We start from the raw sequence: 25,126 nt of genomic DNA, 5'->3' as shown, positions 1-25,126 counted from the left end.
TATACATACACACACACACACACACACACACACACCCCGATACATATTACCTCACAAATGAATATAAATCTCCCCATAGAAGCTATAGTCACACATCACTCCTAAAGCTGCATTTACTACATGCTGTTACCATATACACACTGAGGGCTGCCAGTCTGGCGTCGACATGTGAGCTGCTGTTGCGTGCTGTGTAGCAGCGCGTCGCAGGACAGATTAGAGGTCTGTCTGAGGTTATGTGTCTCTCCCTTAACTGGAGGATGGGCTTAGAGCCAACTTCAATCAAACACCTTATCCAGACAGCTCCAGTCATGTCTTTATGCAGAGAGGAGGAGTGCAGTTATGTAAAAAGGGAAAAAGGCTTGAAAAATCACATTTGTCATTTCACCAAATGTGCTGCACAGCGTGATGGCATTTAAGGAGTTGGTTAAACTGGTGGAAAGACTGCCGTTCATCTAGTTCTGCAGATTTCTTTCAAATTAGCGAGGAGGCACCGAGAAGAACTTAACTCTGTTGCAAACATAAAAGTTGATTAGCTTTGTAAACAAGTGGCATTATCTCATCCCACTTCACTTATTTTAAGAAAAACCAGATTTTTAAGAGAGGAAGAAAGATTTTAACTCTGAATATGAGGCTAAATAACTTGTTATGGTGGCAGTTGTTTGCTGTGGAGTGCTTTTGTCTGCCTTTTAAACTCAAAAATGGTGAAACGGTGAATCACACTGAAAGTATTCATAGCGTCAATCTAGAGGCATGACATTCTCCTTGCTTTTTAATATTGTTGCAGTGGATAGCTTAAACAAGCATTCAAGAGAGACTTGTTGACCTGTCTGCGATTGCAATGTCAAAACGTTCAAAAAAATCTGCTGTGAATGTACTATGTAATATGTAAATGTTGTGGATTTTTCCATCATTAGTGTCTGTCCAAGAAAAAGACACATTGTGTAGTTTTTTTTTGTTTGTTTGTTTTTTTTAATATATAATGTTTGTGCAATTGTGCTCTTGGTGTAGTAATATTTTTGAGGCAACGTTCACCTCATCGTGTGGCCTTCTTATGAAGACTAAAGTGCCATTAAATGCTTTCAGAAATTGGAAGGTTTTTTTTGCTTTGCCAAATGAATGAAAATGTGGAAAATAAAGGAAAATAGCTGCTGCAAATTTAATTTATGAATGTGTGTTTCATAGCGTCCACCATTACATTACAGCTCAATTCAGTTTCCTGCAATTTCCTGCAAGCTATTTTACATTCCATAGACGCTTTGTGTTTTTGATTGTATTGGTATTCTCACCTAGGTAAGAGTTTTGTGGATTAAATGAGGGTGAGTGTATTTATCCAGTGAAACATGAGGCAGATCTACAGTCCACCACTTAAAAACCATCTTGTCTCTCCCCTGTCATCTGAAGCTGTCAAGTGGCTGAGGTCACATCCAGAGTGACATGAGCCGTTTATGACAGGCTGATCAGGATCTTTTGAATCAGATGGACTGAGGAAACACAACAGCAGGTGTCCTCGGTGGCATTAGCAACGCTTAACGGATGAGGGAGGCCGAAAGGTCAGTGGAGACGTCACAGAGACTATACCGGCTCCTTCCACCCACACAGTGCACTGAAAACACTTCCAGCATGGCTCAGCAAATATATTTTTTTAAAAGCTTTTCCCAGGAATATAATTCTTACCACGACTCGGAAGCATCATGGGATATGAAAACTCTCTGTTGAAGCGCAGTTTTAACTTTAGCAGCTTTATGATATGATTGCAGAATTTACAGACTGTTTCTTGTGTTGCTATGATAAAGGAGGAACCTCCATCATATCAGAGGAGCATCATGTGACTGGCCAATACCATGTATTTAAAGGAATAGTTTCCCTAATATACAAAACAAAAGATATTTTCGCTGTTACCCATAATTGCAGTCTATCCATTCAAATAGATAAACACTAGTAAACTCTTATCTCTCAGTTCAGGTGAGATAGATACAGTTTGCTCTTCTTAGGGAAGAAATAGTTCCCAACAAAACTGGGCTCTGGATAATCTTTGTTAATTATGTTTTAATAAAACTTTAAGTGCTGTGTTATCTTATCCAGAGTTTTCAATCTCAAGGGACTCCCTGGTTGATGGTTTTGGGAATTTTGATAGTTTGAGCTCCACAAGCAAATCCCCATCCAGCCTCACTGTGTTGGGGTGACGGGTGACAAACTGTAAACCTGTCCAAATTACACAGATGCAAAGTGGGAAGAAATCCTTTTGTATTTTGGGTGAACTGTTCTTTTAAAGAAACACCAACATGTCAGTCCAATGCTAGTTTCAAGTGACAGGAATCTAGTTTTGCTGTTGAATTCTTTACACTCTTTCCTTCAGTAAAGTCCACAAATACAGTGGTGAGATTTTTTTCCCCATTTGTTTTTGAAACTTGGTGTCCTGCTAGCTGTCATAAGGCAACTCTGAAAGAAGTTTTCTGTTTGTAGTTGCTGGCCTTGTTTCAGATCTCCACTGCATCCAGCTTGGGCTCATTTTCACACTCAACTCCACTTGTGTGATTCCTCTAGAACATGTTTAGAGTGTAACAAAGTTCAAACAACACAAGGTTTTTGTGTGTCACAACCTTTTATGTGGGCTGAGAGGAAAAGCGGGAACATAAACGCTTTCATGCTTCTATTCAGATCTGGAGTTCTAGTCAGATGTGACCATGGAAATGTGAAAAGAAGCTGGCCATGGTCAGTCAGTACCTGCTCATTTGTTTGGGTTTACTGCAAAATGACTTTATCAAGTCTTGCAAGCTCCAACGTTATATAAGTCACCCAGATTTCATGGTATACTGAGGCATTTTCTTTTTTCTTTTTATTTCTTCTATTTTTATCTACCGCAACAAAACGTAAGCAGAGTGAGTAAAAAAAGAAATGATAAAAGACATTCAAAGAAGAGATGGAAGGTGTTGAATCAATTTGAAAATTGACACTTGATATAAAAAATAAAACAACAGAATTTTCCTACTTGACACAAAATTTGGCTCACTCCCTGTGGTGACCTTCATGATTCTTGCTAGTACTTTTCTTGCTGGTACCATTCACCCACAAATGAATGAAGGTTTAACATTTCTGCATGATACAGACTGTTGTCAATACAATAGAATGATTTCATTTTTAAAAAGGAAAACATGTATTGGCCTGGTAGTTATATTTTAGCAAAATATAAAACTGTACAGGCCCACTAAATAATATCTACATATTTTTCATGTACATAACAAGGCAATGTCTGGCAGGGATAATTTTATCCCAATACATGTGTAAATGAATTGTGAGTGGAAATCTTTAGCAGTGCTGAATTTAAGGCAGTAACTACTGTAATGATTGTACTGGACTGGGAAACAGTAAGATGCACACTGTGCTATAGGAGCGGTTTTCATTAAAATTGATTACAATATTAAAGAGGGACATTAAATTTATTTTTCTCTGAAGAGGCTGAGGCTGACGTCCTCAGAGACTACAGACACCCCTGTGGCCTGTTGAGACGTGTGTGGCCTTTCTTCCAGGCTCCTGAAGTGTCCCAGGATCTGTGAGGAGGGAAACTCAAGAATTTAATAAGCTTGTCTTTTACAGGACACTGTGTAGACATGATTGCACTGATACCTTTGGATCTCATTCCTCTATTTTCCGTACCTGCATTTCAGGAAGGCAAGGGGCCCACATCACCTCATGGCTTCCCTCACATCACGTCTGAGTGGCTGCAAGACAACAATCAGACTCCAGTAAATCTGATCTCCATTCTCAGCAGGACTACAGAGACACACTGTGGGTTTAAGGTTCTTACCTCATCACATCTTGGGATGAGAGGCCAGGCATTCTGCAGACCTCTTTCGCTTTCCAGACAGCACCGTCCCCTCATCAGTGCTGTCTGCCTTGCGTTTCAGAGAGCCTGACTTGGAGGATGCCTGAGTGGTGCTTGGAGTTGGATGACTTGCCCCGGTGTTTCTGAGCAGTGACATAAAGAAGGTTAAAACCAAATTGAAGATCAATTGTGAAAATGAAGCTATAGCTTTACATATATATATATATATATATATATATATATATATATATATATATAATTTGTGCATTTCCTGCCTGAACATTTCCTGCCTGAACTGACTTCACCAATATGTGAACCAAAGTTGAGCTTACCTGTGTCTATCCAAACCTCCAAACATGTCCCTCTTCTTTTTTTCTGGGCTCCTGCAGAAATCAAATGTTGAATTAATCTCTTGAATCTTAATGGTCAACATTTCCAAGCTAATGTTATACAACACCTACATGTTGCTGGTGTCTGTAGCTTCCAGCTCATCCCTCTTCTTTTTCAGCCCAGATGTCTGCCTCTGGGTCTGGGTGGTGGTGGAGGGATGTGGTGTGGTGCTCAGGTGGAGGGGCCGGGCCTGCCTGCTCATGCCAGCATGCTGAACCAGGTGGGGGACTCTCTGCTGGGCAAGGTGGGCCGTGCTGCCAGAGGCCTTCTGGGTCAGAGATGGCTGCTGGGTGCACCTTGGCCCAACCTTGACACCATGAGAGGTCTGCCTTTCCCTCCGACAGATGTTCATGGAGCCAAAACAGGCCCGGGCACTGGAAATCATGAATCAGTGAATAAGCAAACTTCATCCATCCACATCAGTAGATAAGAACACACAACATAGTTAGACAGACTTACTATGAGCTGTCGTAGGTCATGTCCACCAAGTGTGACATCGTGATGAACGGATGATGCAGAAGCTGACCAGGTGTGATGCGGTCTTTTGCATCCAGGTGCAGCATCTGCTTCAGTACATCCACGAATGTCCGCTGGTCATCCACCTGAGCAGACCTGTCTGCACTGCTCCCCTGCTGGGGTGGATTAAACTGGAAGAGGAATGAACAACAGAGGTCAGGAGTTTGTCCACATCCTGGATCATGACAACAGAGGTAGTGAATGAAAAGCTCCTGGAGATTTATCAGTGTAAGCTGCCCGTGGGAAATAAGCTAATTTTGAAATCCTGGAGGTTCAATGATCACAAAAGATCACCTACGTGCTTCAGGTCATCCAGAGTCTTCAGTACGTATGGCCTCGTCTCTACGTACTCGATGTTTGTTGCTTTCTGAAAGAAGAATGTTACAGTTAGTAAGTATTTTAAAAAATGCAATAAACTCGGACACACACACACACACACACACAGTGCTCAATCTAAGGTCATTGAGATTGGAGCAGGCTAATCCGAAATCAATGATTTTGACCCGGAGAGGTTGGTTTCGGTGGTCCACCAACATTATATTTTCGGGCTTCAGGTCTGCATGGATGACACCAATGCCCTTGAGGTGCTCCAGCGCTGTGGCACACTGAAAAGTCAGCAGAGTCAAAGACATTCATTTCATGAGATGGCCGAGTGTATTCCATTAGTAACCATTTTCAAACAGTTTCTCAATACAGACAAGAAGAAAGTAGCGTGTACCTGATGGAGGATGGGCCTGATCTCTTTCAGAGGCAGAGGTTGGCACATTCTCTGGCTCATGAAGCTCTGAAGACTCACATCCAGGGCCTCGAATTCCAGACACATGCTTTGATTGTACATGAAGCACCCGTTCCATCGCACAATGTTGCACATGTCTGGGTCCAAGGCAGTGAGTTTCCTCAGGACGGCCACCTGGGGCAGATGTGAGAGATCAGGAAGACATTTTTACAATTTTTCTGTCATGTTTTCTTGTATCAGGTTAACACTGCTACATGGTGTTAACCACGACTTGCAAAAAAAAAAAAAAAAAAAAAAAAAAAAAGGCAAAATATCAGCTTTTTTCTTGACTAATGAATAATTTTGCAGGTATTTGCCTTCTTTTGTGTTAATGTAGTTGATATAACTAGAGCTGTACACCATGTGTTGTCACAAGCATGGTACAACTCAAACCTTGATTGGCAAAGCACAGTTTTAATTTTCATACCTCTTCCTCAGCGTACTCCATTGAATTGTCATGTTGCTTCATGATCTTGACAGCCACCGTCTCAAAGGTGGATGTTTTGATACATTTGGCAACTTCTCCAAATGAGCCCTCCCCCAGGATGGACTCCACCCAGTAGTAGGTGGACCCGGAGGAGAACAGGCTTCCTGGGCATACCGGGAAGTCCTGGGCATGTAGAGAGGACACCTGCTGCTGGGAGTCCATAGCTGCCAGGAGAGCAACGTTCATTCAACATTCATCTGAATGCTACAGGTTCTCCAGCAAATATCAATTTTCAGGGCATAAGTCACATTAATCAGGGGTCACATTTAGTTACTGCCAGTCTCAGAATGCCCTGCCATTGTGAGGATGAGTGTGATTTTACTCATGTGAATAGATAGAAATCAGCTAACTGAATCCACTTACTGCAGATGTCACTCTGGGTCAATGACTGTCGAGTTTCAAGACTTTTCACGACACGTTTACAACAAAGCTCGTCTAATGCTGCTGCACTCGGTTCACAAAGTTGTACTGACTGCTGTGTCCATCACAGACACCTTCAAGCGTTCTCTGGAAGTTCTATGGCATTGTGATATCATAATCCAAACCCCTCAGTCATCAGTGGCAGCTGATGGAATTCCTCAGGCACACAGCACCAGGGATCATTTATTTGTTTATTTGCTTTTTTTTTTTTTAATATTCATTTATCCCATGTTAACCAGGAAGTCCCCAAAGATTGAAAACTCTGGCTAAGATAGCAAATCACTTACATTTCCATAGAGTAAAACACAATTGACAAAGATTACAGACAAGAAGCACATATAAGAAAAAGAATAATCTTCATCATCAAGTCATTTTAATAAAGTTTCATCAAGATAATATAAATCAAATATTAAATTTACTTGTAATTATTAATAATTGCTATGATTTCCTACTGTATGTCTACAGGTTAATAATAAATTGTATTACTATATACAGTTGTGGAGTTTGGAGTATCATTCCTTCCACTGTATTGATAACTTGACCACATACAGAATAAACACCATTCTCGCAATAATACACCATGACAGAGGTGGCATCAGCTTAGGGAGGAATAAATAATCTCTGAAACCTAAGGATCACGGTTCAAACTTCACTCAGTGGCATTGCCTCAGATTCGACATCCTCGTTTGATCAGGTGCCTCCTCAGACCTCATTATACCTCATTATGTCTTCATTGAGGTGCAAACAGGACAGTCACAGTGCCTCTTCAGATGCCCGACATCACATGTGTCAACGGGTGTTCAGACCCAAACTCCGGGGCAGCCAGAGAGTAGCTGTTTGCTGGTTAGATGTCTCTGGACCAAGAGCTTTATGGTTCAAGTCTCTCATTGTCTCATTTTCAAACTGCATGAACTGTGAGTCCCTCTGTCTTCATCAGTGGCCTCCTCAGACTTCATTATCAGACAGTAATTTTGGGTATTTAACTTTATTACCATAGTGATTTCACAATTTCAACACTTTTTTTTTTATGTTTTGGTATATAAGGTCCGCTTGTCCTTTAATCCAAACAAATGAGATAAGAATTGTGATTCTTCTTTAACTCATTGTGGACTGAAATGCTCTGATGGTGTATCCCTGAATTCCTTCTTGTGGCTGTATTGATAGTTGTTCCCAGAGAAAAAGAAATCCTGAAACAAGTGAAATGGTGCTGGAACCAAGTGGGATTATCTCATCCCACTTCACTTGTTTTTAGAAAAACAATATGTTAACACTGAATGACTTGTGAAGATGGGGATTCTTTGCAGTACAAACACTGACATTATTTTATTCAGCTATTCTGGTTCAGCTATTCAGCGATTCTGAACTTTATAGGCACCCTTAGCACTGAGAAGGCATAGTAGGTCAAAATGTGATAATTACAACCTCCTGCTGTTAAAGTAATGAAACACTGTGAGTCAAGCAAAGACAGGTGTGATTATTACATTCTTGGAGTTCACATGCAACTCATTTCTTTTGAAATGTGTCACTACTGACTACAATCACAGAAATCCCTTATTCTGAGTTAAAGGTCATTGTCCTTGTGAAGGTGAAGTTTTCATCTTTGCAGCTGCCAGGTGCTGCCTCCAGGTAACAGCCATTAACAATTAACGCTCCCCACAGGGTCCCTGACAGACAGCATTCATCAGGAGACCCACACTTAATAACATTGTGACAGCTCTAACAGGGCTCCAGCTATTTTTGAACCACTGTCAAATTATTGAGAGACATGAAAAACGTCTGATAAATGTCTGGTCAAAGTTTCTCTTGTAGGAAAAACCTGGGGAGTTTGTTTGCACAAGCTAATCCTGTTCTATTGATCTCATTGTTGCAGTGTCATGGTTAAGCTCATTGTCATCCTCCTCTCCCATTTTTACTATTTCACTCAACTGTCAACTGCAAGATTAGTCCAGTAATTTTAGGCCAAAATTGGGGTCAACCTAGGACAAATTGCAAGAGAAGCAAACTCAACTGATTTTGTATCCTCAGTTTGTCTTGAGTGAGGGAAAAAAAAAGTCCCAAGAAATCCCATTGGTGGAAAGTTTTGAAAATCACCTATTTAGGACCACATATTACCAAAAAACACTGTTTTTTGGTAATATGTGGTAATATGTGGCTAATAAGGAATATAAGGAATAAATGATAGAAGAGACATTTAAACAGTGAATTAAAAGGTTACTACATGTATAGTAACCTTGAATTAAAAGGTTACTATATAACAGTGAATTAAAAGGTTATTATATATATAGTAACCTTTTAATTCACTGTTTTAATATCTGTTCTGGCATTTATTCCGTATATTCCTTATTAATGCATATCAAATCAGATAATGTATGATATGCATGTGTAAACAGAATAATTCAAAGAACTTGTAATTGACTTTTTTTCTTGTCTTTGTGTGTGTAATCAACTTGTGAATTTTTATAGTGATATCTAGTAAAATGTTGAACCCCTTTCCCCTGTGTGTTAAAAACAGTGTTTTTTTGGTATTACCAAATATATTAATATTAATATGTGGTCCTAAATAGGTGATTTTCAAAACTTTCCACCAATGAGATTTCTTGGGACTTTTTTTCCCTCACTCAGGACATACTGAGGATACAAAATCAGTTGAGTTTGGTTCTCTTGCAATTTGTCCTAGGTTTTTTCATAAAATGACTGGACTAGATACCTAAAATGCCAAGAGAACTTGATTCTTCATATGCAGCCACTCACTGCTGATTACAGGCATGAATTAAAGGATAATGGAAACCTCCTGTTACTGAACATAAAATCCCAGCTGAAAGAGTTGATGAGGAGTTTCTCATTGCCCACTGCCTTAAAGAGGCTGTTTCCCCTGTTCATTAAGTGCAAATTCTGAGCAAAGCAAAACACCACATACCGAGAAATGCCTCTTCCAAGCAGAATGTAAAAGCATTTTCTCCATGAAATATTTGCAACCTTTGGGTGTAAATGAAACAGTTGATTTTTTATTTTATTATTATTTTTTTTTATTACTATTCTGTACTCCTGATACTTTTAAGCTCTTATATTGGACAAGTAGCGTCTACAACTACTTACTAGGAATGACTTAACGTTTCATTGGTTGAAATGTCCTTTTCTTAATTAGTTAATTAGTTAATTAATTTGTTTGCACTCACTTGAAAGCCTAGTTTGGATGCTTTCATTACTTTGGATCAACAGGTTGCACTCACACCTCCCCAAATTTCTACTGGGCTAGTAAAAAATGTACTAGGATACTGGGGTTAAACAGGGAAGATAGAGAAAAAAGTCTAAAAACAACAACAACAACAACAACAACAACAACAACAACAACAACAAAACCAACTGTTATTTTTCTTTAATACACTTCAACTTTTTACAATTCATAATTCACTAAAAACAGTGGGACAACAACTGGATGTAAATTATTGTATTATGTGATGTCGTGAATTTCATGTCATGAAAATTTGCTGCTAATGAGAAGATTCACAGTTAAATTTTAACAACGACAGAATTTTTATGTGCTTTGATTCATCAGACACTGCTCATTTAGAACGAGCATGACTTGGATAAGAACTGCATGCTGTGGCAAAGCTTGACAGGATAAAACTGTAAAGGAGTGAAGAGCCTGACTGAGCAGAATATGGCGTCTAATGCCCACGTCACCAGGGCACTAGGACATTTACTGAGTGAAAAGGTGCATTTGACTGCAGTAAGAGCATCTTGTTTTTTAGGGCAGAACTACGGAGGTTATATGCAGGGCACTGGCAGAGAAATACAGTTCAGCTTTGTGTTTACATTTAGTTTAGTTAAGAACTTTATTGTCCTCAAGTGGAAATTTCTCTTTTGCTTTGAAAGCAAAGTAAATGAGTGAAAAGAAAAATCTGCAAGAAAAAAAAAACATACTTGATAAAATATGACACAATACAAGACATAAAAGCAGCGTATAAAATCAAGTACATTAGTACAGTAACAGCAGACAGAACCAGCCAACCTCTGAGTTTCAAGCACGTTAGAGGTTTAGAAATTAGGAACCTTCACTAAATATTGATTTGTGAAATTTCTTCTGTGCTTCAAGGTCTGGAAATCTCACTTGCCAGCTGGGTGATTCTCCTGCCTCTGCTGAGATTTGCAAAAAGTGTAAGATGTGACCCTGGAAATGGATGGCAAATAGTATAATAATCTTTTGCAAAGTACATACATGGATGCATTCTCAGGCTATCAGTGTGGCTACAGAGAGAGGGGTGGGTGGGAGCAGTGTGGGGGTTAAGTGGAGTACTGACTCCCGTACTGCCAGAGCAGAGGCTGGCTCTCTTCTCGTGCCGCGGAGGAGAAGCTGAAGTGGATGTTGCTTGGACCGTCGCCGTCTTGGTTCTTCAGGAATATGGCATTACTGGAAGCAGCAATCTGGGAATTCACACACACATCAGCTTGTCAGTCAGCTTAACATTTCAAAAAATGTATTTAAAATAAACCCATTCCTGTTTACTAATGAAACTGGTAACAGTAAAATGTGAAAATCTCTGTTCCTCAGCTGTATTTTATTCCTGGCACAGAGTTCCCTCTAGTGGTCATATGCTGGCATCACATGCTCTTCATAACCATCTCACAAGTGAGGATTTACCAGACGTTCTGTTGTTTTAGAGTTGGAGAGAATTACAGCTTAGACGCTATAACAACGGCTGTTCACTATAAAACTCAAACAGCACAGAGCTACTTTGGGCTGACCAGTGCAATGAAGAAGAGAAAATGCACATCAGGCATGAAACTTATGTTTTCTTTAAATTATGAACAGAATGGAAGCAGTAACTGAATTTGTAGCTGGTTTCTGACTGTACCGTGGCACTTCATTATTTTGTGTTTCATGCCATGTAAGCAGCACATCACTGTTCATCCCAATAAACCAGGATCAATATACACATTATATAAAGTTATAGGCTAAAATAATATTAAGGTTATAAGTGGCAATTATATGGCCCTACCTGTCGTTTGCTGGTGTGGCGTGGACGACAGGCAATAATGGTGATGAAGGAGAAGGTCGCTACGAAGATGGCCAGACATGGCAAAATGAAGAAGAGGTTGCTGTTAACTGTGAAACAAAAACACAACATGTCACAGGAATGAATGTACACCCTCCAGATTAAATTAGGATTACACTTGCCCACATAATTAACACAAGGCCAGGCTATGTAATGTGAGCAAGTGTAAAATTTTGCTTACAGCTATGTTATAGGCTGCAAAGATACCACAGAGGTAGAAAATTTAGACATTAAAAAGACATAACAAAGATTTCATGGACTGTTCATAAAGCACAACAACTCAAACATTTTTGTATGAAGGACCCCTAAATATACACACCATATACATAACCAGAAGTGTTGTAACTGTCTACACTACATGGGGGGGAAATGATGGTGAGAGAGAAATCTCAAGTAACTATTATACATTCTCTAGATCTTTTTCTTTTCTTTTTTTGCTGGGGAACCCCTCAAGGATCCTTGAAGACCCCACTGGAATCGGGAACATATGTCCCTCACCACTGGACTGTTAAAATAGGAAGTAATGGAGCAATAAAAGATGTTTGGTCCATAATAAGACTGCTGGATGTGTACTGTTCCTCTGTTTTCTTTAGTTGTCACATTAGGCCACAGCTATGACACTACTGACCCACAGTCCCTTCTGCTGGGAAAAAAAAGCGAATCATCATGAGTTTGAGCATCATCACAAGTTGTCTGAGCATCTCTGCCTGGCTCCAGCAGTGAGGAATCAATTGAGCACAGCGGACATGTGCTGGCCAGTTATATCTCTCCCCTCTGATGTGCCTGGATTCCAGCATATTTGCCGTCCCCAAGTGTCTGTGGAACTAATGAATCAAGTGGCTCAAGGTAAAATTCATTTGAAACCCCCACATGATGCAGCACAACTTGCATTCATGTCACATTTCCCTTGGATATGGTGCTGTGCCTGGTGAAACATGCTTGAAATTTATATGGAAGAATGAATGCTGGACAAGCTGTTGAGATTGTGTGGACACAAATAAGTACAAAGAGAAAATATCATGTGAACTTGTGGAAATCAGCTCTTTGTCATTACTGGTTGATTAATGTTTAGAAGAAAAGTAGAGTCTATGACTTGAAAACTGCTCCCAAACAGGTTTAAAAACTGATTAACAGCAATACATACTCATCCTCATTATGCAGAGCAGGACGCTCAAAATGCAGCGTTTGGTGTGCAAACTCATTTGAGAACTTATTTTCTGCCCCACACCTGATTTATGTGTTTGTACTCGGATTCTCTGCCTGCCTGTTTTTCTGTACTTCAAACCTTCAAACCTAAGTACATGGTGCAAACGAGGAGAGCCCTTACTATGTATCCCAACTTGGGCTGAACAATTAATTGAAATATTATCAAAATCAGTCAGTCAACAGTATCCAATTCACAGGAGCAGCAAAAAAGAAAAACAAACAAACAAAGAAAAAACAGTGTAAATGAAGTGTTATGGTGCCACAGAAAAAGCCCTGGCCTAAAAATCACATTTTCCAGAAGTAAGAAAGCATGCTTGTTTGGTACATACTGCAGCAAAACACACATTCAATCATTTCAAAAAAATTTCTGTGAAAATTAAAATTCTGATACAATAATTATCACTCCTCCTAAAACAGTGAATCATATTGCAGTTGCAGTGTCTGTGAAATTAATCTTTCTGAGATTGTTTTTGTCATGTTTTTCATTGACCTGAACATGAGTTTGGAGTTTTCAGGCACTACGGGGGAAGAATAGGCAGCTTTGGCTTTTGCACGATGACTGTGAATTAATTCTGTCATTATCCAGGGATTTATACAGCAGGTTTAATTTTCCGAACCTGCAGAGGAGAATGTAAACCTGCGACTGAGGTGGAAACATGAAGATCAAAACTGTAGTTGCAAGGTTCACATTCAACAACAGCAATGTGCCTTGCAGTGACTATAAATGTGTCATCGACCGGGGCTTTCCAACTTTTTTTCACATTCAGGGCCCTCAGGTTGACCATCATCAAGCAGCTGACCTCCATTTGAAGTGATTTTGCCTCAGGGGACCTGATATGAAAAGATATTTATGTGCAGTATTAAATTGCTTAAAATGTCATACTTGAGCAATGAAAAATAGATTTTAAGTATTGAGATTAGTGGAGGCCCCTCCAGGACCCCTTGGGTTCTCCCAGCCTCATTTTTAAACCACTTCCTTACAACATGCCAGTTATCACCACTCAGTAATATGTATGTGTGTCACTGTGAGCAAAAACATGTATTTCTCTCTCCTTTTCTTTCTCTCTCCATCTCCTTGCCTCCCCTCTCTTCCTCAGTGAAAGAGACAGTAGTTAATGCTGTCTCCATTTCAACTCTGAACTCATTAAAAACAAAGTCAGTTCACAGCTAATCTGAAAGGTTAAGTTGGAAATTTGAGAATCACTTCAGGGATCTAGTTTCTTTGATTTCAGGTCAAGTGAGCACACAAAATTGCCTTTTGTCGTTTAAGTTGACACTTAAAACGCAGTGTTATCAGCTGGACATTCTGAGTTCAGAGGTGATATGAACACAGCTGAGGTATGGTGGCCTGGAGGGTTGCAGGTCCACTCACGGTTCCTGCGGACGTAGAGGCTGTAGGAGGTCTGCAGCTTGCTGATGTCGTTGCGGGCGGTGATGTCCAGGCAGTGGACGCCGGTGGAGGTGAAGATGTGATCCAGACGCAGCGTGTCTCCGTACAGAGTGGTCAGCGTGCAGCCCACCGCTGTGTCCGACATGCAGTTGGGCAGGAAACGCCAGCACACCCACATGGGGGGGCTGGGAACGCACGCATGCACACACACACACACACACACACACACACACACACACACACACACACACACACAAGGATAAACAAAGAGAAACAAACAAACACAGAGAGATTTTTCCTCATAATCAACAATGTTATGATTATTTTCTTTACTTGAACTGGTCAAATGTAAACTTATGTGGCAAAGCTATAAAATGCATGAACTGATAAGAGATGAAATTGAAATAGACTGATAGACAGATATTAGGGGTGTAACGATTTTTGTCCCAATACTATTATTCTGCAGTCCTGAGGTCACTGAAAATTGTATGTATAATGAAAGGTGATTTTTTTTAATGAATATGTTGTGTAATGTAATTACAGTCATAATGCAGAACATTCACTGCTGCATTTGATTACTAATGAAGTTAGGCCTATTGACTGCATACAAAGGCTTTCTGTTTCTACATTGCCTTTACAAATCATTTTTTTAGTATTCAAGCATTGGTGTACAGCATGTATACCAGTAAATTAAGAAGAAACAATTCAGCTGTGGGTCAGATGACTGTTAAGTGTGAAATACTGTAACATAGTATTTCAGTGGTGCAACAGACATGGTGAATCTGCACTTCCTAGCCAGCATGATAAGCTATTTGTTAACAAATCATGCATTTCTGATACTCCGTCCGTCTTACCTTCCATCAACGTGAAAAGCCAAGCTGGTGTTCTGAGACACTTCGTAATCTAAAGGCCCCCTCAGCTCAATGCGCTTGATGGCATCTGTTAGTGAAATGGTTCTATGATTAGTCCCATTGTCAATTATTAGTTTTCACAAACTGAGACTTCACCAAGTAAGACAACACTTTGAGTCATGGAAGAATTTCATGCATGCACCGCAACAAATCTTTCACTAGGACTAATCAGTCAAAGGACCATGACAGCTTCACTGGTTTCCAATGCAAGACAAATTCACAGAGGACATTTCTGTATTTACCATATCATACCATATGACTGGTGTGGCTTATTCTGTCTTATTCCAAGATACTGAGATTTTAAAAAATCCTGAAGAAAGTCAAATGTGTCAAGAAAATAAGTGAAATAGTGAAAAAATACAAGATATGACACTGTGTGATTTGTTAAAGATCATGGACACTGTAAAATACTTTAGATATGTCTTATCCCAAACAGGAAATGACATTTTAACATAAATCTACAAACCCAGCACTTTAACATCCATGGAGTAGACCCCACCAATTGGATTTGCGTATGTGGTTACATCAGTTCCAACTTTCAGGCGCAGGGTGTAGTTCCCAGACTCTGAGTAGTGGTAACGGATGACCGGCTCAGTCCCTTGGATCACTTGTCTGTATTTCCAAAAAAAAAAAAAAAAAAAAAAAGATTAAAAAAAAGTGCTACTGAAAGTGGACAAAAACATCCCAAACTCCTGTGAATATACATTTTATGAAAATTCCTCGCACCCGTTTCCTAGATCCCAAGTGTAGGTGAACTTCTCTTTGCTTAAATTCTTGTGAGGATCAAAAAGTTGAAACATGGCCTCGGTGAGAACATCTGAGGCCAGCTCTCCTTTGTCTCTCACATAGGTGGCATTTCCCTCCATCTGGTAGAAAACCAGTTTGCCAGCAATATTTTCTAGATATCAGAGGAGACAGACTTTACTACAGAGCAGTTACACCAGCAGTAAAACAGGACAATAAAATCCTGACTTGCATACCCAAAGTTGTCAAAGGATCTGTTTCCCCGGATGCTCCCAGAATCAGGAGAAGATGCACCAAGATCCATGCCACCTTATGTCTGAAAGCACACATCCAAAGTGTTATTCAGAAAAACAAGGAATGTTAATCATAAAAGTAAGCAAAAAAGACACTATTTTTACCGGAACATATCAGCCGGTCCTCTCCCAGGACATGTAGTTGGAGGACATCAGATATAAATACAGTCAATACTGAGAACAGTCTTGCAATGGGGAGAGGAGGAGGAGGAGGAAGAGGAATGTGGTCCGTCAGGGAGTCTGGGAGATTCGAGCCACACACATTAGAGCTGTAAAGGCTTGAAATTGTCACCAAGCGTTCAATCATGTGCCTGGAAAACTACAATCAGCTTTTCATAGGAAGGCCGGGGCCTGGGTCACATTCCTGCCAGTGATGTGGGGCATTTCTCGTATGTGGTGAGATGTATCAAAGTATTTATTTAAAACATGAAGGAGTCAAAAATTCAAAACTGGCAGCAAAGTTTGTGGTTCAATCACAGAAAACCAGAGTATGATAAAGGCTGAATGTTTTTTTCCCCCTGTACTTCAGGAAATGTCCACACGATGGCGCCAAATATCCAAGAGATTTATAGGCAGTGGTTGTGCGTGCTCACACATACAGTTCAACAGTTGTTTATATGAAATACCATCCTGTCAAAGACACACTTTTTTGAGGCTGAAGTCCTTATGATCATCGTAAGTATTATCAAAATGATGTAAGTTATGATATGATAAATTCAAACTGGAGGTTTACCAATGTTTTTTAGTTATAATTTTTATTTAGAACTATGTCCCTCTATCCAAGAAACAATGGTTAATGGTGTAATTCAGGAATGATTCCTATATTTTAACATTGTCTAGAATATAAAGTTCCCAGGCTGTGATATACACCACTGATGTCAGGCTGTATATGTAAATACAGATTTATAAATATAGTATTAGATATTTAGTTTAACTTTAGGGGTCAGAATAGGTCAATAAGGCAATGGGGAATAGGGGACAACACATTTCATACAGTTCATGTTCAGAGATAGTTTAAAAAATTCATAGATATGAAAATTATGTCATGACATTGCCTTTAAATGTATTTTGAACATCCACAGTATATTTAGGATACATTTGTATATATTTAGGATACATGTGTAGACATGCACAGTGCACCAGAGGCAAATAGGAAGAAAATACATGTCCAACATGTATTTCAAGTTATCATTATTTTGTCATTATCTTGCAAAAAACATTTAGTTAATTATAAAAAAAAAATCTGAAGCACATTATATTTTATGTGCTCAGACACAAACTCACACACACCCACACACACACACGCACACGCACACACACTACTATCCAGGAAGGTGGGTGCCTTACTACATCCCCACCGTTAACGATAGCGCCCCCATCAGCTCAAACCCAGTGTTTTCAGCAGAGTGTGAGGATGCACCCTCTTTCCCAAGTTTCAACACAGTCACACCTGTGATGTCTGAGCTGATGTCTGTCACCACCTGAGGAACCATCGTCTACGGAACAAGCCCCGTGACGTCAGCCCCACCCCACCTCCTCCTCCCCGCTCCTCCGCCCTCCGCTCTAAACGCACCGGGAAGTCGCGCGGTGTCTCAGTCAGCCCGCCGACCGCTGAGCGTGCGTCTGTCCACATGCACGGACTGAGGGTCCACACCGGGAGCAGGAGCCGCTGCGGGATTTATCATTCTGAGTGATTACACTGGATTTACCGAGCACCCATCCATCTGCTGTACCTGTTTTTGTTGTTGTTGTTGTTGTTTTCTTTTGTCGGAGCTGACAAATAAGTTGGCACCATGTCTTGGAACCCAGATGATGTGAGCAAGCTCACTGAAAGCACATACAAGGTGAGTCAAGTAACTGAGACCACAGAGAAGGAGTCAAAATCTAGAATATTCTGCCTCGTTTGTGGTTAAGGCTGACAAGTCGGTTCTTCATATTGCAGTGATACTATAAGGCGTGTGTGTAGTATTTGAGTTGGGAATATTCCCGTAATAATCTGGTAAGAACTTGTGTCTGTGCTGCTCAGTAGGGACTTTATAATGCTTTATGTTACTGTTGTCTCTTTTATCACATTATTCTCGCCGTTTGCTTTAGTAGCCTATTCATTCCGAGGTTTATTATATTGCTCTGCCTCCTTTTCCACACATGATGCTCAGTGTCAGCCTCTAAAGTAGACCACAAACAACAAAAGTCTTTCAAATTGACGGACACACTGTTATTTTGACAGGAGAGGTATAAGATACACTAAGCGCACTGCAGTCAGCACATCTGTCAGCCATGTGAGGAGGAAAAGAAGTTTGTTTGTTTGTTTGTTTGTTTGTTTTGCTTTCCTAATCCACCAGTCCTCCCTCTGTATGGTTGGTCATTAGTCATTAGGTGATGTGATCAATAGTCATTAGATGATTAAGCTCATCTTGTTTGGTTAGTCAGGAGTGATCTAATCAAGTTTATATGGCCACCTCTCACCTGTGATAAGCAGGTGAGGTTGAGGATGTGAATGCTAGAGGATTTCCTCATGGGTTTCTAGTCTAAACCTGTGAGGAACAGAAAATTAGAATTAGAATTAAGATTAAATCAACTCTAGGTAAGTGTTAAGGCTATGGTTGGTTAAGGGTTATGCTGCAGAATATCAGTCTTAACAGGTTATGTAGTCTCACAGCCCATTCAGTATTAAGATTTTGTTTTTCCTAAAAAAAAAAAAAAAAAAAAAAAAAAAAAGTAAAAAAAATTTAAATAAATAAGCCTGGGATGACATAATCCCACTTGTTTCCAGTGGTGATACTGGTTAATGATACTGGTGGACTGATCTGCATTGGAAAAAAGTGTCATTGTCTCACCCCACTGGCAGGTTTTCACTTGTTTAACACTGAAAGTGAGACTAAATGACTTGTCACATGGATATTTCTTTTGCAGTGTAAGGCTTGGGTTGAGCATTAGGATCATGTTGTCAGGGTAAAAGTTGAGTTGAGGCATGTGGCTGAGAGGGTTTAAGGTAAGTGTCAAAGGTTAGTAGTCGATGGAAAGCCTTCACTAGGATAGTCATGCAAACCTGTATGTGTGTGTGTGTGTGTGTATGTGTGACAGAGAGAGAGAGAGAGAGAGAGACAGTCGTGCCTTTCGTCTACAACGTGCCACAGTTTCAGCCGGGGAAGGGGGGGGCAAGGAACCTGTTTCTCTTTTTCTTTCTAGGCTCTGTTCTTTCTTTCTCCTGGTAAAGTCATACCTGCCCCCTCATTGTTCTATTGAGGGTGTGCCTGGGGAATAGAGACAGGGAGTTGAACAACACTTGATTGTTGAGGCGTTTCAATAGAGAAGTGGAGGGGAGGGGGGGTGAGGTTCATGCTGCAAATAGCTGCAACTTTGTGTGGGACTTCGCTCTTTGAGGGAGTTGTAAAAAAATATGCATGCGAGGGGTCAAGTTAACGATTGAAAGTTTTATTATTCTGGGACGGTGTTATTTATAGATCAGATGCACAAACAGTTTCACCTGCTTTCATTTGTTCTCCGCCCACTCTGCAAAAATAGCCCCGTGAGTTTTATTATTCTCAACAAATCCTTTTAAGAAATTAGAAATGTCTGTGAGGCAGAGCGAGGGAAGGAGAGGGAGGGAGTGGGGGGGAAAGTGACTTACAGAACTGGTAATACATTATAATTAGAGCAACAAAAGAGCGACTGTGCTGATAACAGTTCACGTGTGAGTCCCACAACCTTTCCTCTCTGCTCTCTGTTCCAGAATGTGATGGAGCAGTTCAACCCAGGCCTAAGGAACCTGGTCAACCTCGGGAAGAGCTATGAGAAATCAGTCACAGGTAAGCACACCTGTCATCCTGGAACGGGACAAAAGGAAAAGACGGAGGGGGCTGTGTTTTTCTGCCTGGCAAAAATGATCACGTTTAGGAAAAGGGAGCACAACTTCTTCAAGTCAAACAAGTCACCGAGTGCCATAAACACCCACTTTAAATGAAAAGTCCTGCTTGACAAAAAGTGATACCTGCTCTCATAATGTGATAAATTATGGCACTTCTAGAAAGCAGTAAGTCACTTCTTCATCTTTCAAAAAATATGATGAATGATGAACCTCAGATAGTGATTTTTCCTCACAAAATCAATATCTACCGTCCAAGACTTGAGGCCTTAGTTGGCTTTCTCCAACATTCTTAAGTTTCTCATTTTAATAAAAGCACTTTAATGCACTTTTTAAAGAAGTAGTGAAGTCCTAACTCCAATCTATCCTCAATTTTGCATAGTGCACCTTTTATAAAAATATAACCGGATAAGAATAAACTTGCTTAATAATTAATAATACATAAAGACCTTCTTATTCAGTCATTTTTGAGAAGTGACAGTAATAACAGTTTATCCAGTCCAGCCTCCTTAGGCATACATTTAACTATAACAAGTATTCATGTAGAGATTCCTCCTTCCCAAGCAGTAACTGTGCTGTTTGCTGCTGTGTGTTTGTCTCTCCACACAGCGATGACCCTTGCTGGGAAGGCCTACTTCGATGCCGTGTCGAAGATAGGGGAGAACGCTGCTGTGTCTCCCGTCTCCAGGGACCTCGGTGAGTTTTTATACCAGTCCAGGTTAACCGTTCCACCTACTGAGAGCGCCATCTCCAGGGATTTTGTGTTTCTGTTTGCACTCCAACGTCTGCTGTAAAGTTGAGCTTGAGGCAGGATAATAATGCTTGACCCAGTGTTGTGCTGGAAAGCCTCATCTTCTGTTGAAATATACTTTAAGTTGCATTGAAATGAGTCTACAGAAGTCTACATAAATATTGCAACCCATCCCAAACTTGAAATTTGAAACAACTTGAAACAGTTGTACATTTTTGGGGTGTTGGATACTGAGGTTGCATCCCTGCTGGAAGTTATTTATCTTATTTATCTTTCCATTTTTATGCCCCAACCAGTTTTTAACAGAAAGTAATTACAATTTCACTGATTTGACTCCATCAGAACGGTGACATGTTTTCCCTGCAAGACAGTGTCATCCCAGACACATGGCAGTCCCACAGTTACGGGCAAACGGCATTGATTGAAGCCTTGCAGTGTTAACAGCAATTCTTTCTCTCCTCCTCTCTCCCTCTCTCCTCTCCTGTCTACCTCTCGGCTCCGATCATAGCATTCATCATCCGTCGCTCTCCTCTATTTTCTGTTTATCTGCTCCCGAATGGTACCATTATTCACCCGGCCTGTGACTCAGCTCCAATTATCCTATCAGTGTTGAAATTCAGAGCTGACCTGTTTTGTCCAGGGGTCTTAATGCAATGCTGTTATTATTCATTAAGTTGCTTTTTTGATGCACAAATTGGTTTTATGTAAGGTCAGGTTGATGTTAGGGCTGGACAGTTGAAATGGACAGATAATACCTGTTGCATAATTCCAGCTGTGGTAAATAGTCTGTGAGTGTTCTGCCGAATATTCAGCTCCAAACAACACCAAACCCAATTTCTGCGATGGCTGACTAAAACAAGGACATGTCTGTGCTGACAAAACGTTTAAAGGCCACGCCTAGTCGACTATTACAACACTGTACATAGTTTGTTGTACATTGTTTTGTTTTTTTGTCGAGTGTGTTTTATTGAAGAGGATTTACAAAATGTAGGACATAGAAAGAGTCTACATTTTCATTTAGTGAAAATATAACGAAGGAATACACTACAAATGGATAATATTAACCAAAAGGAAAGAAAAGGAAAAAAAAAAGACTTAACAAACCCAGTACATTGTTTTGTGACTCAAAAGTAGGAATGGAATGATCTCACAGCATAATTCGATATGCAATATTGGCTTCCCAAATCTGTACAAAAATTACAGGAGAAGATTAATTTAAGTTCAAAGCAGCACAGTATGACAGTGCAGAATTATGTTTATGCCTGAGCCACAGATCTTTCTAGTAATCAATCTCAAAAAGGTGCCATTACAAATTGCAATATAGTTTTGGAGACCTTGTGAATTGTGATATCGTCCCATCCCTAATCAAAAATTCTTCCTATCGGCCGATGACTCTCTAGTTTACAAGTCAGACCAATTTCCAGACGTTTGCTTCTTCAAACCTACAAAATCTGTGCCAAAAAAGCAGATCCTTGTCTGTCTTCAAATCCAAGTCGTGGTGTAATTGTGCGTCAGATGAATCTGCTGTGATTGTTTTCATCAAACAACAGTGTGAGACACAGCTTGCAATCACACTGCCGCCTGCATATTTCATGTTTATAAATCTCCAGCAGGATGATTACAGGAGCAGAATTTTCCAGAGTGGCAATACTGCTTTCGATAACACTCAGGCACATACATTGTTATATATGACATTTGGCAAAAAAATTTTTAAATGCTACGTCGGTGTTGTCAAACTGATGAAGATCTTTCTGAAGTCGCCTGTGTTTTGTCTATTTGCATGTGTTGCAGTGTGTTGCACTCTGAGGGCCACCGCACAAACACACTGCAGGAGTGTATCCTAACGTGACCAGTTTAACTCGTTTCACCAAAAACCCTCACCACAATCATCACTTAGACTTTTTCTTTATATCTGAGGTCACCTCATACTGTCACCAGCCACTAACATGGTTTGTGGTCATGTCCCAGCTAAGAGACATGAATCCTTTGCTGTAGCCTGGGTTAGAGTAATGTACCAATTAAGTAATTTTATCGGTCATAAACCATCGTAAATACATTGTGGTATATGGGACCAGTTTCCAGTTTTACCTGTATTTAGAAAATACAGGTAATCTTCGAAATTGCCACAAAAAACTACATCATAAGGTAAAATGGACTTAACATTCAGCATGAGCAGAATTATCCCTCCTAATGATCCTTGTGTTTCTTATGTGACATCCTTCCTGTTACCAAGTTAGGCATCACTTCCTAACTTGGTAAACTACCTGTTCTTGTTCAATAGTGAAACAAAATCTGGACGGTTTGAATCACAAACCACCCTGAAACTGCTCTTTTACTTTCTGATGTATCAACCTCCTCTGCCGGGCTCAGAGTGTGTGGAATTTGTGTGTGTCTGCGCATGTGTGAAAGTGAATGTGGTCGTGCCTGTATGCACTTCATTGTTTAGGTAAAGGATGAAACTTGATGTAATAGGCAACTCCCCCGAATCCCCTCTTCTCTTAGTTTTGCATGTACTGACTGAATCTGCAGTGTGTCTGTGCATGTGTACATATAGACATGTGGTTGTTTTTGTCTGCACTTCCTGCATTTTTTGGGCCAAGAAGGAAACCTGATCGAATAGAGGAATCCCCTTGGCTCAGATTACGTTGTGCCATCCCATAATTTCATTCGGCCGGTAATCCGTCTAACAATTCGAACATGGCTGGTGGTGTGAAAAAGAAAAAAGGCCCACCTCTTTGAGAGCTCTCAGCGCTGGAGCCGTTCCTTGACTGCCTGGAATAGACGCAGCAGCGAGACGGTGTGAATTCTCTCACACATTTCACAGAGCGAAGCAGCAAACACGCAGAGCAAACAGACAGACAGAAGAGACTGTCTTCCCACCGAGTTTCTCCTCATCCCCCGTCCCTCCATCTGCCTCGCCAAACACTTCCCGGGTCTTTTCTCTCTCTTTCTCTGTGTGAAGGCCAGGGGAGGCTTGCACTTTGTGGAAATAAGGGAGAATTTACTTTGAGAGGATTTGTGCTTGTTTTCTGTGCCTATGCATCTTTGATTGCTGCATTTCAACTCAGTCTGTCTCTGATAATTTCACCGCTTTACCTTTAAACTATTCCTCTGTCAGGAATGACAGACGAAATGCATTCATGCACTGCGTTGTGGTGACTAACTCTCCACTGCAGAAACCTGTAAGGGTTTTTTTCTCTGTGGTGATGGGTGTTTTTTATTTGTTTCCTTTCACCTTGGTGAATGCACCGGTGTTAAAAAAGTACTTGCGTCACCGTGGTTGGCAGGTATTTGCAGAAAGCTACCTGAGGCTTTTACTTCATGCTGTCCTCCTTTATATGGCAGCGGTGTGTCTAAATTTTCCCCATCAGAATGACTCTGTAGTACACTCAGCTGCAGTGTGTGTCCTCTCACAGCTGATATTACCTATGAGGCAAGACCTTTTCTAGATTCTCACAACTGCCTAAAGGAAATATAACGCTTTAAGAAAGCAGAGATGAGTGCAGGTCTTTAACCTGTGCCACAATTCCTCTGTTCTGTTTGACCTCTTCTTTCATACGATGACTTTGAAATACACAAATGGTGTAATTCACAGTGAGAACCGTCAGCTTATCAACAAATTACCTGATAAAGGCCGGCAGCTCGATAACCCCTGGAAGTGGAATTTTTTCCCACTTCTCTTACTTCAAAGAACCACATCGGCAGTCTGTGAGGATTTAATGGGCCGACCTTTAACAATTATGCAATTACGCCAGACAGCTGGATATCCGCAGCTTTTGTATGAGAAAGTTTTTTAGAATTTTAAAAGCTCCGAAATATCACGGTTGATAACAGGGTCACGGAGAGAGACAGAGAGAGATAGACATAGAGAGAAAGAGAGATTTAGACGACCTGTCTTCTCCCTGCTTTTCAGAGTTATGGAAAAAATCTGATTGTTGTGAGCAGGTCCCTCTCATCCTTTTCAGCCAAGAGGACTATATACTACAATATATACAGTATATGTATCTTAGAGGAACGGTAAACAGTTAAATGTGTGAATTTTCTTATTTCGTGTTACTCTTGAGGACTGTCTTCATCAGCCACCAAGATATGAGAAAGAAAATATCCTGCTTGTTGGAACTGAAATAGCTTTGGATCATACCAGCGTCTCAGCATTGTTATTACAGCTCTTTTTGAACTTTGCAGCTGATAGCCTGACAGGCTGCCCACTGCAGCTAATGCCCTGGACCAGAGCGAGGTGCATGTGGTAAAATTACTCTACTGTACGTGGAGGATTGTAGTTTATGTGAGAAAATTGTCAGCCAAAGACGGCACAGCTCCATCCATCAGATTAAAGCTCTTTGTCCCACTTGTGATAAACATTGATAGAATAATCCTCGGTCAAATGGTGGATTTATATCCAGGAATAACACAAAATCTGTGTGCCGTGCTGGCGAGCTAACAGGTGACCTTCTCACCTAGTGGAGGATAATCAGCAAGGAATGTATAGAAGGAGGAA

General features: G+C 40.4%; 2 protein-coding genes across 2 annotated transcripts in view; one reads left to right on the top strand and one right to left on the bottom strand.

The window, feature by feature from the left end:
• Positions 1–10,695: 10,695 nt before the first annotated feature.
• Positions 10,696–17,505, bottom strand: tmem130 (transmembrane protein 130). The gene is made up of 7 exons (XM_030078408.1): positions 17,463–17,505; positions 15,702–15,873; positions 15,442–15,587; positions 14,919–15,003; positions 14,047–14,249; positions 11,412–11,518; positions 10,696–10,836 (listed from the first exon to the last, which is right to left on the bottom strand). Exons 1-7 carry the CDS (start codon positions 17,503–17,505, stop codon positions 10,696–10,698), a joined length of 897 nt encoding a protein of 298 aa, XP_029934268.1.
• A 117-nt stretch (positions 17,506–17,622) lies between these two features.
• The window catches only part of baiap2l1a (BAR/IMD domain containing adaptor protein 2 like 1a), a 34,709-nt gene continuing 27,205 nt past the window's right edge, over positions 17,623–25,126 (top strand). Inside the window, exons 1-3 of the mRNA XM_030078681.1 lie at positions 17,623–17,856; positions 19,746–19,821; positions 20,487–20,573. Of these exons, the coding sequence (XP_029934541.1) occupies positions 17,806–17,856; positions 19,746–19,821; positions 20,487–20,573 (214 nt within the window). The 5' untranslated portion in view covers positions 17,623–17,805. The remainder of the gene's footprint in view (positions 17,857–19,745; positions 19,822–20,486; positions 20,574–25,126) is intronic.

Source organism: Myripristis murdjan, chromosome 19, assembly GCF_902150065.1.
Source record: "Myripristis murdjan chromosome 19, fMyrMur1.1, whole genome shotgun sequence".
Classification (NCBI taxonomy): domain Eukaryota; kingdom Metazoa; phylum Chordata; class Actinopteri; order Holocentriformes; family Holocentridae; genus Myripristis; species Myripristis murdjan.
The sequence above is the reverse complement of the archived record's forward strand: the minus strand, read 5'-3'. Positions and strand labels throughout refer to the sequence as shown.

Coding starts and splice junctions, on each gene's coding strand:
- tmem130 (XM_030078408.1), bottom strand. CDS start 17,505: ATGGTTCCTCAGGTGGTGACAGACATCAGCTCAGACATCACAG. Junction 15,874..17,462: donor CATCAGCTCAGACATCACAG/GTGTGACTGTGT, acceptor TCTGATATCTAG/AAAATATTGCTGGCAAACTG. Junction 14,250..14,918: donor GCTTTTCACGTTGATGGAAG/GTAAGACGGACG, acceptor GTGCGTTCCCAG/CCCCCCCATGTGGGTGTGCT.